Source organism: Quercus lobata, chromosome 5, assembly GCF_001633185.2.
Source record: "Quercus lobata isolate SW786 chromosome 5, ValleyOak3.0 Primary Assembly, whole genome shotgun sequence".
In the NCBI taxonomy this organism is placed as follows: domain Eukaryota; kingdom Viridiplantae; phylum Streptophyta; class Magnoliopsida; order Fagales; family Fagaceae; genus Quercus; species Quercus lobata.
In genome coordinates, this window is record NC_044908.1 from 23,969,898 (window position 1) to 23,981,369 (window position 11,472).

Genomic DNA, 11,472 nt, shown 5'->3' on the forward strand with positions numbered 1-11,472 from the left:
ATTTAAGTGTATTTAACTCTCTCTTGGATTTATGTATCATTGATTGATTTCAATTCCAAATCTGTAGTTTCATTTTTCTAAATTGATTACATTGTGTAACAAAACATTACTAGGTTTTTATTTTTCTTTTCTTTTCTAGGATTGTAGGTGGAAAAGCAAATCCTTGAAGCAATCTATCTCTAAGAAGAAATAGTACAATGAGGTATAGTTTTCACATTATTAAAATCTCTTTTAATTCTTTTTTTTTTTCAAATTTTGTGACTTTAATGGTATGCTTCTGTGATTATTAGGGTAGAAAAGCGGAAAAGGTTCAAATTTGTTGAATCGGAGGATTTTAATACTTGGGTTGAGATTTCATAGTGGATGATTTGCTTTGACCATAATGGCTTTTGTTGGAGGCTACTTGGGGATTGCACAACTACGGTGGTAGAACATGAGATATGCTTTAGCCAAGGGTAATTAATTAACGAGTTGAGTGTTTTGAAGGTATGGGTTTTTTATTTTTTATTTTAATTTAAAGAGATTTTGTGTGTCCTTTTAAAAGTGGAGTTGTTAATTTTTGTCTAGAAGTTTCAATTTCAAGTTCAAATTTAAATATTTGTTTTTGTTATGTGCGTCACATATTTTTTATTACAAAATTGATAAATACGAGTTCCAAATAAAATCAATCTCTTTGAGATAAAGAGGTTTGCTTATGAGATATCAAAGTTTTTTTTTTTTTCCTATTTACAAGCTTCAGTTTTTATATCTAAATGTTTGAATAGTGCTAATTTGGTTCATCTGTCAACATTTTCTATTATTTTGATTTTATAAGTAAGTTGTATGTGCGATGATGGGTCATGTGGGAACACATTTTTACCTCTCATAACTCGCCATGTGACAAGTTATGACACACAATTAATATTACTCAAATTTTTTTCAAGTTTGAACCAACTGTAGTCTAGATAGATTGGTTTGGTCAGTGGTCAGGTCAATGATGATGACTCAAGTGAGTGGAAGAACTCCGCCAATTTCGTTAGTCATTCTCAATTGCTCATGCAAACCTCCTTTTCTTTTCTTTTTCTTTTTCTTTTTTTTTTTCCTCCACTCAGTATACCTTTTTCCAATGGTTGATCACCCTTTTTGTTTTTAATGGTCCCACACGGTAAGCCAAAGTTCTTCCACAACTATCACCCCGTGACTCGTTCCAGAGTCATAAGTCATAACGTAAACTGTAAACCATACAATTCCTTTTCCACACAGTAAGTCGGTAAACTTTAGGTAGTTTTTTTTTTTTTTTTAAATAATCGGATAATTTGGGGCTTACTTGCTTGGAGACACAGGAAGTACCATAACCGGCCCAAAAGGATAGAGGCCATTTAAGATTGTTTTTCTTTTCTAAAATGGGCTTTGACTCATCAGACTGTCAGAAAAGAATTGTTATAAATCCTAACAGCTATTTAAAATTTAATGCAAACGTGATCTTCTTAGTATGATTGTCAGCACTCCTCAGATGAGTCTCATGAAAAATTTACTTAGATTTTTCCTTCCTTTAGTTAGTTAACAATAACTTTTTGAATAGATTATTTTAATTTTATTTTACTTTTAATTTATTAAAAGCTTTGATTTTTTTTTTTTTTTTTAATAATTCGACAACTACAATGAGGAGAGAGGATTGAACCTGAAATACCATAAACATACCGAAAGTTGTCAACCAATTAAGTTACAAGGCTTTTGGCAAAGCCAAGTTTTAATTTGATTCCGTCCACAATTAAACAACAAAAGGGAACTATGTACATTGTCAAAAGAATAACATCTAAAATACAACAAAAGGGAAGCTTTATACAAGTATGGGCTGAAATAGTATATAATATGTATCTCTCCTTCATTATACAAGTAATAATAATGATAATACCAAAAGAAAACCGTCTCTTCGTTGAGAAATATTGCTAGTATAATCATGCATATGTTACTCAATTCCTTTCTTCTTCCAATTCATGGCAATCCAAACTCTCTTGCACTACTAAATATTGTGGAAGCCCACAAGCAAATAGTTGAGGTTGCCTTTTTCCCATGCATTTTCTTAGCTTACAGTCTTTCTTCTAAAGCCATACAAAGCATAGGATTGGACTCACCACGCTACAAAAGAGTTGCTTATACGAGTATCCTTTTCCTCCTGGACAAAAAGCAACCATCAAAACTGCAGGTAAGCCCAACAAAACATTACTAACCAAACACAAAATGTAATTACTAATTGCAAATCTCAATTAATAAACAAAGTTCCACAACTATAAAATTACTCACACAATTCATCTGCATCAAACGGATCCCTTGGCTTTCCAAGCCAAATTTACAATGGGGATATTAAGGTTGTCTGACTATTTGAGCTGCACCGCATACAAAAAAAAGCAAAATACTAACATTTCCCCTTCAAGAGATACAAGAATTTTCAAGATTGAAAAACTCAACCTTTATCCTGCTAATACCCAATCCCTCTCATATATTGTTCTAGAAACCCAATGTGCTTACTTGATTGGATAAAAATTAAAAACTTGGATAAAATACAGAGAACGATACTGCACGTCAAAGTTTGTCATTATTTGTTACAAGATGCTGCTCATACAGAGAATGATACTTTGCAGGAAGATAGTCCTTAAACCTGTTCACAAATGACGATAGCAAGGGTGAGAGCGGAAATGCTACAATTATTGAATATAAGAAACAAAATGTATGAAGAAGATAAATTTGGATATTTCAATTTTCAAAAAAGACTAGGTGAAGGGGAGACATTCTTATGCATAATGTAATAGAAAAACAACAAATAAAAGGTTTCACATCTGTCATTTTCAGGCTTAAACATTTATCAATCATACCATATTAGCAACATTTAGAAAGCATAATACACAAATGAAAGGGTAGATAATTTTTTTTTGTCCTTAAATATCAATATCATAAACCAAAAGAATTTTATTTACACTAGTATCTGAATGAAGCACCCAACCTATGCCATCAATAATAGAATCCATAACCAATGTCAATCATGGCATTAATAGAATGTACTATCTTATGATGAACCCTCAGCCTTCAAGTCAAATTTTAGATGCATAGCCACATAGGCAATTGTCGCCAATAGTATTAAAATTAAATAGCAATGAGTACCTTTCAAGAAGATGAAGCCTCTCTGGTCCAGAGAATAATCTCACAGTGGATTGTAAATCTTGACTTATGACTTATCTTCATTTCTTTAGACTTAAGTGCCTTCATAAACTCCACAAATATTTTTTTATATTCTTCTGCACTAAGCTTCTTTTTAACCTGTAGGCATAGGTTTGACCAAATTCCAAAACCAATTTCTTAATTGACATTTTAAACAAGAAAGCAATACGAAAAACTTGGTGAGTCAAAGAATTGCCTCTAGCTCATTGGTTTCAGAGAAGAAACACAAACAAACATGACTGCTTTAATATAGTTCTGCATCCAATGTAAAATTCCATGAAAACCACTTGCTTTAGAGAAATGCTTTTTTAGGAGGCATGCAAAGAAGGGAGGGAAGATTCTAGAAGTATTACAGAAAATGATGAAAAAATGGCATATAATCAGAAACATTTCAAGTCACCAATAAGTAATAACCATCTAAAAGTTCAATTATTCTGCAGTTAACAAGTGGAAGCTCTTCTTGTTGTGTTAGAAGCCAGCCTCCTGTCTAGTTTCTTGCCACATATTTCTTATTTACAACAAAGGAACAATCACATAAACTAAATAATTTACTTTATATTGTCAAAACACTTCACCTGAATCAGAAAAGCAGATCCCCTGGATTCCTCGTTACCACTGGGCACAGGGTTGGACTGAACACCTTTGTTCTTCTGCTTGAAAAACTGAGCTTGTTTCTCTTGAGAAGTTCCTTGATCTTTATTTATGCAGTACTGATGAACCAACTTGAGTATTTTGTGTGCTGATGCCATCAGAATTTTGCAAATTCTCAAGATTAACTGAATTGATACCCAAAGGGCCAGTCGTTTCAAACTTCTTTGCACCAAATGACTGATCATGAGAAACTTCAATTTGTTGCATCGCTGCATTTTCTATGTTTAATAATTTACGCTTCCTAGCAGAACAAGGTGCTATAAGTTTTTCTTTGCTTGGTTTTTCATTTAATATAGAATAACCAGTCATATAAGTTATTTCATGATCCTGATGTTGCATATTTTTCCTTCCAGGCGTCAAAATTTTTTTCTCATTGCTGATAAGATCACTCGGACACTTCAAAATTAAAGATTGACTCTTAAAGGGAGAAAGAGATAAGAGATTAGCAGGAAGAACTTCTCCCAATTGGCTTGAAGTTGAACTATTGCCTCTTTTAGTGTCACGTATAGGAGTCAATGCCTTTACAGAAGAATCTTGATTCATTTGTGTTGCCTGAAAATTCCCATAACCAAGAAATAGTTCACACAAATAGCATTATCAGAAAATACTTTACATCTAAATATGAACATATACATAGATAAAAAGTCCAGGGTTTACCAGGGCGAAAAATTTTTCTGAAGGCTGCTCAGGTTGCATCTCTTTTGTTTCTCCTGTGAAAGAACATATAGCATTAGCCGCAGCATAAATAGGCTGCATTATAAATAGTGAAACCACTTCCTGTTGAGAAATGCTTCTTCAGGAGCTTACAAAGTAAGGAGGGAAAATTCTAGAAGTATTACAGAAAACAAATGGCAAAATGACTTGTAATCGAAGCAGTCCAACTGTCCAAAGTCACCTATAACCATGTCAAAGTTAAATTGTTTTGCAGTTAACAAGCGGAAGCACTTCTTTTTGTGTTAGAAGCCAGCCTCCTTTCTAGTTTCCTTGCTAAATATGTCTCATATACAATCAAAAGAAACATTACCATAAACTACTTCATTTGCATTATGTTGTTAAAACACTTCACCTGAATCAGTTTACCAGATCCTCTGGATTCCTCTTTTAGCACTGGGCACAGTATCAGATTGAACACCTTTGTTCTTCTGCCTGAGAAACTGAGCTTGCATCTTTGGAGTAGTCCCATCATCTATATGCAGCAGTGCTGAACCAACTCGAGCATTTTGTGTGCTGATCTTCAAAAACTTTCGAATTCTCAAGTTTCACTAAACTGAATTACCAAAGAGCCATTTATTTCAAACTTCTTTTCACCAAATGAGTAATCCTTAGAAACTTCAATTTTTTGCATTGCAACATTTTCTGTGCTTAATAATTTACACATCCTGGAAGAACAAGGTGCCAAAAGTTCTTCATTGCTTGGTTTTCCATCTAATATAGAATAACCAATCAAATTGTTTCATGATTTTGATGTTGCATATTTTTCCTTCCTGGAATAAACAATTTTTTTCTCATTTCAGATAACTTCACTCAGAAGCTTCAAAATTAAAGATTGACCCTAAGGGGAGAAAGAGATGAGTGATTATCCGGAAGAACTTCTGCCAATTGTCTTGAACTATTGCCTCTTTTAGTGTCAAGTATGGGAAACAACGCCTTTACAGTTTACAGAGTAATCTTGACTCATTGTTGTCGTCTGAAAATTTACACCACTAAGAAACAGTTCATTCAAATAGCATTATCAGAAAATTTACATGCAAGTAAAAACATAAGAGTCAAGGGTTTAGCTGAGTGAGAATATTTACTGGAGACTGCTGCTCAGGTTGCATAAATAGGCTGCATTATTGCAGGATGCAGATAATACACAAAGGTTGTTTTAGTAATATTCGTGCCATAGAATGTCAGAAACATTTGGTTCAATTCAAATTTTGGGAAGTAAATAATACAGGTCCTGGGTGTGTGGCCAATGTTCTTGATCTAAGACTTACTTCTTCTTGCTGTACGCAAAACAGCCATTAAATTGTAACATACGCCGAATCTTAGGTACCGGATTATGTTGGTTGAAGACCTCAGTGAAGACTTTGACTTTTATGTGGTAGGCATCTGGTTTCTCCATTCCAGAAAATGCAACATGATCATGAAGTTACACTCATTATTTACCAACACAAAAATAAAGCCATATCCTGGGCCTTCTCTTCTCAATTCACTACAGCTCCTATTGATTTTAGCAGCAATTAAGCAGACAGTATAACAAGCTGTCTTCCTCTAAATCAATTAGAAACAACAAACCTGAGAGTAGAAATATGTTCACAAAATGTTTCTGCAACCTCCCATTTGATGCATGTATGCAAACAGATAAAAGTTGCCCTCCTATAATTATGTCAAACTAACCTTGAGAGACAATAAGATGCAGACACCAAGATGTTTTTCCTATATTGGGATTATTTCGGATTTTACATGTTGGGACACGGCAATTTAATTTTAATTTTTAACCCACCTCAATTGTGGGATGCAATTTTCTTGCTTGATTTTAACTTTCCTCTTTGATGTATTCCTGGAAACCAAAACTCCCCACAGTCAATTGATGCCTAGTCATGCCACAGTTCTATGGTGCCTCCACCATGAGTCCATCGGAAAATGTAAATCACAAAATAGCATCGAAAGTTAATAAAAGTACTTCCATAAATGATGTCCAAAATATAATAAAGATATTACATGTCCAAGGGCCACGCTCCATAATCATAATAATAAGACTGTTATTACAAGTCCAAATTTCATAATAATAACAACAGTCGTTCATATGTTTAGAAATGACAACATCACAACATCAAGAGACAGATTAGAAGAGATGTGGCAATCCATTGTAGGGTCATCCTTGCTCTACTAGTGGATATCCATATTCATGATACCTTCAGGGAGGTCATCCAATTGCGATTGTGTGACTTCTACATCAAAACATGAGTTCAAAAATAATTTAGCAAAAACATTTTAAATACTAAATACAAAAACTAAATGCTGTCTGTGTCTCACAAAATCAACATGAACCATTAATCGTAGAATATATAGTTCACATTGACATATCTATACCAATATTCTATTTTAAAGGTTTTTTTTAGTTATCCATCTTAGCACATGAACTCAAGTCTTCTAAAACCAATACTAAAATTAATAATAATAATATCACAATCCATGCTTTACTCATGTCCTTTGTTCAACTATAACCTCGATAAGAGTCTAGTAGAAAAAACATATTCTCACAAATACTTCAAGGTTCCAGGTACCAAAATTGATTAACTATATCTCTATGCCTTTTCTAAGCTAACATACTTAAATAAAAAATAAATAAAACATTTTAATCTCTAAGTAAGTAAATAAAAAAAAATAATAAAAAAAAGAGAGAATATCCATTAGACTAGACCCCATTCTATAAAATATGAATGAACTGAATGTCACTTCAATTTTCTGGATCGCAGCCAATGTATGAAAAGAATCTAACAAAACCCTCTTTAATTTTATGCTCAGACATTACAAATATAACAGTAAAAATTACAAATTAAAGTCCAAACCAGTTTTGAGGTAAACTTTTTCCTAAAAGAATCATATTCGAAAATATCAAACCTACACATCGCGTCATTCTTTCGAGCTACATACATTTTCTTAACCATCAAGTGAACAATTGAAGAAAACAACTACACAAAAATTTCAAGTCTGCTTCTTTTCTTTTTTTGTTTTTGATTTTTTGAGATGGTATAAAAATTTTAAGCCTTGACGCAACCAATCCATGACTTTGTAAAGATGAAGAGGATACTGGAAACCACATAGCAGCTTGCTTTTTATAAATGACTAAATCATGACACATATTAGGCATTGAGCTGAGAATACAACTTTTCAGCTCAAACACACATGTTAATTGACTAAGGATGTTTCTCGCAAAGAAAACACAAGCCAACGGCTTCAATAAAGATTAACACCAATGCTCATTTTAAGACAAGGCATTAAACAAAACTTATGCTTTGTCTTTTCGGGTTAAGTATTTGGCTGACCTTCTATTGAATAATAATTACATTTGAAGCTGAAAAATTCTTCAAAGATTTTAACCTTGACGTATATTTCGGATGTCGGCATACTGTGCCAGAGATAGGCATAGGTTCGTACTATTGAACACACATATATCCCACTAGCGAAACATATCAACCACAATCTTCATTATTATTCTAAAGGCAAGAAAAAATAGACTGAAAGAGTTTAGACACGTAATAGTCTCTAAAATAGAAGTTGACAATATAGATGATCAAACATATCACCTACACAACCAAAAAAAATCATAAATCCAAACAGAGAATGAATCAAAAAAAAATTCAAAACAGTCTTCGACATCTTATCCCAAATATCCACATAAACTTCAAATTAATCAATCAAAACCCCATAATCCAAAAATCTAAACCTAGAAACCAAAAGAAAAAGAACACGGGCAAATCATCAAACAGGCCAACTACAAAGGAAAACAATTTTATAACAACCAAAAACCCAAAGAGAAAAACAAAGAACAAAATTTTTCTACTTAAGATCTTGTAGAAATCCATACATACCTCAATTACGAACTGAAAAAGTCTTTCCATCTACAGACTTCAATTTTTCCAACCCAAATTTTCTTTTCAAATGAACTACTTTCAATGCAATTATAAGTGATATCCTATCTTTGATGTCATCACAGAATTGAAAAAACCAATGCCTCCATGACTTCTTCACTATTAAGGTGCCACAAACACTCCAAAATCCCACAACAAACCCAAGTCCGATGCTAACATAGAACCATAACCTTTCATAATCATCTCCATCTTGTTTGTCATCAACACTGCTGCTGGTAATAGTTGGGCCATCAAATGTTTCATCTCCTGGACACTTGGTTGGAAGGGGAGACCCACACAATGAAGGGTTGCCCTTGTATATGGATGCATCATTTAGTGTTTGGAGCTGACTACCAGATGGGATTTTTCCTACCAAGTTGTTAAAAGACAGGTTCAAGTGTGCCAAGAAAGTCAAAGAAGACAGACTTTTAGGAATCGGACCAGAAAGACTATTTTTAGAGAGATCAAGCGTTTCAAGCCGCCACAAGTTTCCAATATCTTGAGGAATGTTTCCAGTCAAATGATTATTTGACAAGTTCACTGTACCCAATTCTATGAGGCGTGATAGTTCATTGGGAATTTCTCCCGCCAAATGATTCCCTGAAAGATCAATGCTACTAACAAACTCAAGAATTCTACCATATAAAAGCTCTTGTCCTTTTGTCACTAAAATTGTTTCCTCCTGATAATCGAGAACACCAAAGTAACTATTGTTGTAGCCATAAATCAAAGCAGTCAAATTGTCCAAACAAACTGGAATGCCACCATAAAGATTGTTTTGTGCAAGATCTAGGATGTGAAGACTTGGAAGATTGCACCATTGTCGAGGAATGATTCCACTAAATAGATTTGAACGTAAGCGTAGCATTAAGACGTGCGATCCTATCCATGATGGAAGGTTTCCTGAGAGATAATTTCCACCAAGATCAATGCTCCGAAGAGAACAATTTCTCAACGAAGAAGGAATTTCTCCATAAAGATTGTTGTTGCTCAACACTAATACTTCAAGGGAATTTAGGAAACCCATTGAATTTGGAATTTTTCCAGATAGGTTGTTATATGCAATATCCACAACCTTTAGGAATTGTGAATCATTCCAATGATGGGGAAGCTCCCCTGAAAGCTGATTTTTCCCCAGGGAAAGTATTTCAAGCACTTCTATTTTTGGTATGGACAAGGGAATTGTACCAAAAAGGTGATTCTTTGAAAGATCTAATATTTGCAACTTTGGCATTAGATCACCAATATTTGACGGGATAGGGCTTGAAAATAAATTGCTTTCAAGATACAGTTGGACTACATTTTTAAAACAAAGTGGGATAGGACCCTTGAAGCGATTATAACTTAGATCAAAATAAGTTACATTTGGAAATACCAAGTGTTGTGGAAACTTCCCGCTGATCTGGTTGTTTGATAGATCCAAGGAAGTGAGTTGAGAAGATATCTTAGAGAACCAATCCTCAGGTATAGCTCCTGAGATTCCGACGTTCCTAAGGGTGACTTCTGTAAGCTCAGTCTGAACTTGAAGCCATATAGGAAATTTGGAGCCAATTAGACAACCTGCTAGTTCAAGATTTTTGAGCTTGAAAGGAGGAACCCAGTCGTATGTCACATTGAAAATTAGAGATTGGTTTTTATCAATTGTTACTGCAAAATATTCTAGTCTTGTGAGATTCATCAAATGAGCTTCTGTTATGACACCTTCCCAGGAATTCATATCAAGTTGCAAACTGACTAGCTTTGAGAGTTGTCCAAGACTTTCGGGGATGGTTCCATTCATCTCATTATTATAGAGGGAAAATAGTTGCAAGGATGACAAGTTGCCAATAGAAGATGGAATTGAACCCGAAAAAGAGTTGAAATGGAGATTGAGGTTGGTCAAGCTTCCAAGCCTCCCCAATGAATCAGGAATTTTCCCTGCCAACCTGTTAAAACTCAAATCTAGGGACTCCATGCTATTGTTCATGGAAGTTGAGAAATTACCTAATAAACTATCAATACTGCCACTAAAATTGTTCCCTGAAAGATCTAGAGTCTTCAATTTGCAAAAAATTCCAAAGAAGCTTGGCAATTGACCTCTGATTTTTTGATTTCCACCCAAATCTAGGTCCTCAATATTTCTTAGGTTCACAAAATCGTATGGAATGGTACCTTGTAAAGCATTATCACCAAGATCAAGTTTTGTGAGGCTGGTAAGATTAAACAACCACCGAGGTATGGAAGAGTTAAATTGGTTGTCTGATAAATCAAGGACAGAAAGAGAGGTGAAATTAACAAACGGAAGGGAAAGAGGAAGGCTTTCAAGCTCACAAGAATATAAATGTAACTCAAGAAGGGAAGGAAGCGTATTAACTGCTTGCAACCAATCTGCTCCGACACCACTGAAATTTACTCCCGTCATATCTAGGTACTTCAAAGAAGAGAGACTTGACAACCAATCCATATTTCTGGAAGAGAGTGGCGAGAAGTAATCCAAATTTGGATAAAGGTAGCCATTGTCTTTAAGGTCAAGAGGTATCAAGCTCGACAAATTGCCAAGATGAGGAGGAATTCGCCCAGAAAAGGATGCGTAAGAGAGATTGAGATATATCAAGTTCTCTAGCATGCCAAAAAATTCAGGAATTTGAATTCCTATAAAATCATTCGCGCTTAGATCCAGGTAATTTAAATATTTCAAGTGAATCAAAGAAGCATTTATCTTACCACCTAGGCCCGCATTCCGAAGGTCAAGTTTGGTGACATGATATGATTTGTTGTTGCACTCTATGCCTCTCCATTGGCAGCAATCTTCGCTAACCCAAGAAGAAAGCCTACCTGAAGGATCAGTGAGGCCTTTCTTGAAGCTGAGAAGGGCTTCTCTTTCGGTGTGGATGCATTTGACATTAGTGTGAACTTCACTGCATGAACTGAGTTTGATTATCCCCAAAGGGGAAGACGCAAACATGGACAGTAGAAGAAATAGCATAGTAAGATTACTCATGGAGTTTATCTCGAAACTGAAATCCAT

The 11,472-nt window shown here is 34.5% G+C and overlaps 2 protein-coding genes across 3 annotated transcripts; both read right to left on the reverse strand.

The window, feature by feature from the left end:
* Positions 1 to 3,241: 3,241 nt before the first annotated feature.
* Positions 3,242 to 4,186, reverse strand: LOC115988713. Of its 2 annotated transcripts, none has more exons than XR_004091630.1 (2): positions 3,771 to 4,186; positions 3,242 to 3,294 (listed from the first exon to the last, which is right to left on the reverse strand). XR_004091630.1 is itself a non-coding variant. In XM_031112322.1 (2 exons), exons 1-2 carry the CDS (start codon positions 4,059 to 4,061, stop codon positions 3,394 to 3,396), a joined length of 348 nt encoding a protein of 115 aa, XP_030968182.1. In that variant the 5' UTR covers positions 4,062 to 4,186; the 3' UTR covers positions 3,313 to 3,393. The 2 variants fall into 2 exon arrangements, 1 of the variants encoding a protein (XP_030968182.1); XM_031112322.1 differs by lacking the exon at positions 3,242 to 3,294 and adding an exon at positions 3,313 to 3,450.
* Positions 4,187 to 6,491: 2,305 nt separating this feature from the next.
* On the reverse strand, positions 6,492 to 10,245 carry LOC115990219 (receptor-like protein EIX2). The gene is made up of 2 exons (XM_031114066.1): positions 8,427 to 10,245; positions 6,492 to 6,782 (listed from the first exon to the last, which is right to left on the reverse strand). Exon 1 carries the CDS (start codon positions 10,243 to 10,245, stop codon positions 8,428 to 8,430), a length of 1,818 nt encoding a protein of 605 aa, XP_030969926.1. The 3' UTR covers positions 6,492 to 6,782; position 8,427.
* Positions 10,246 to 11,472: the final 1,227 nt, after the last annotated feature.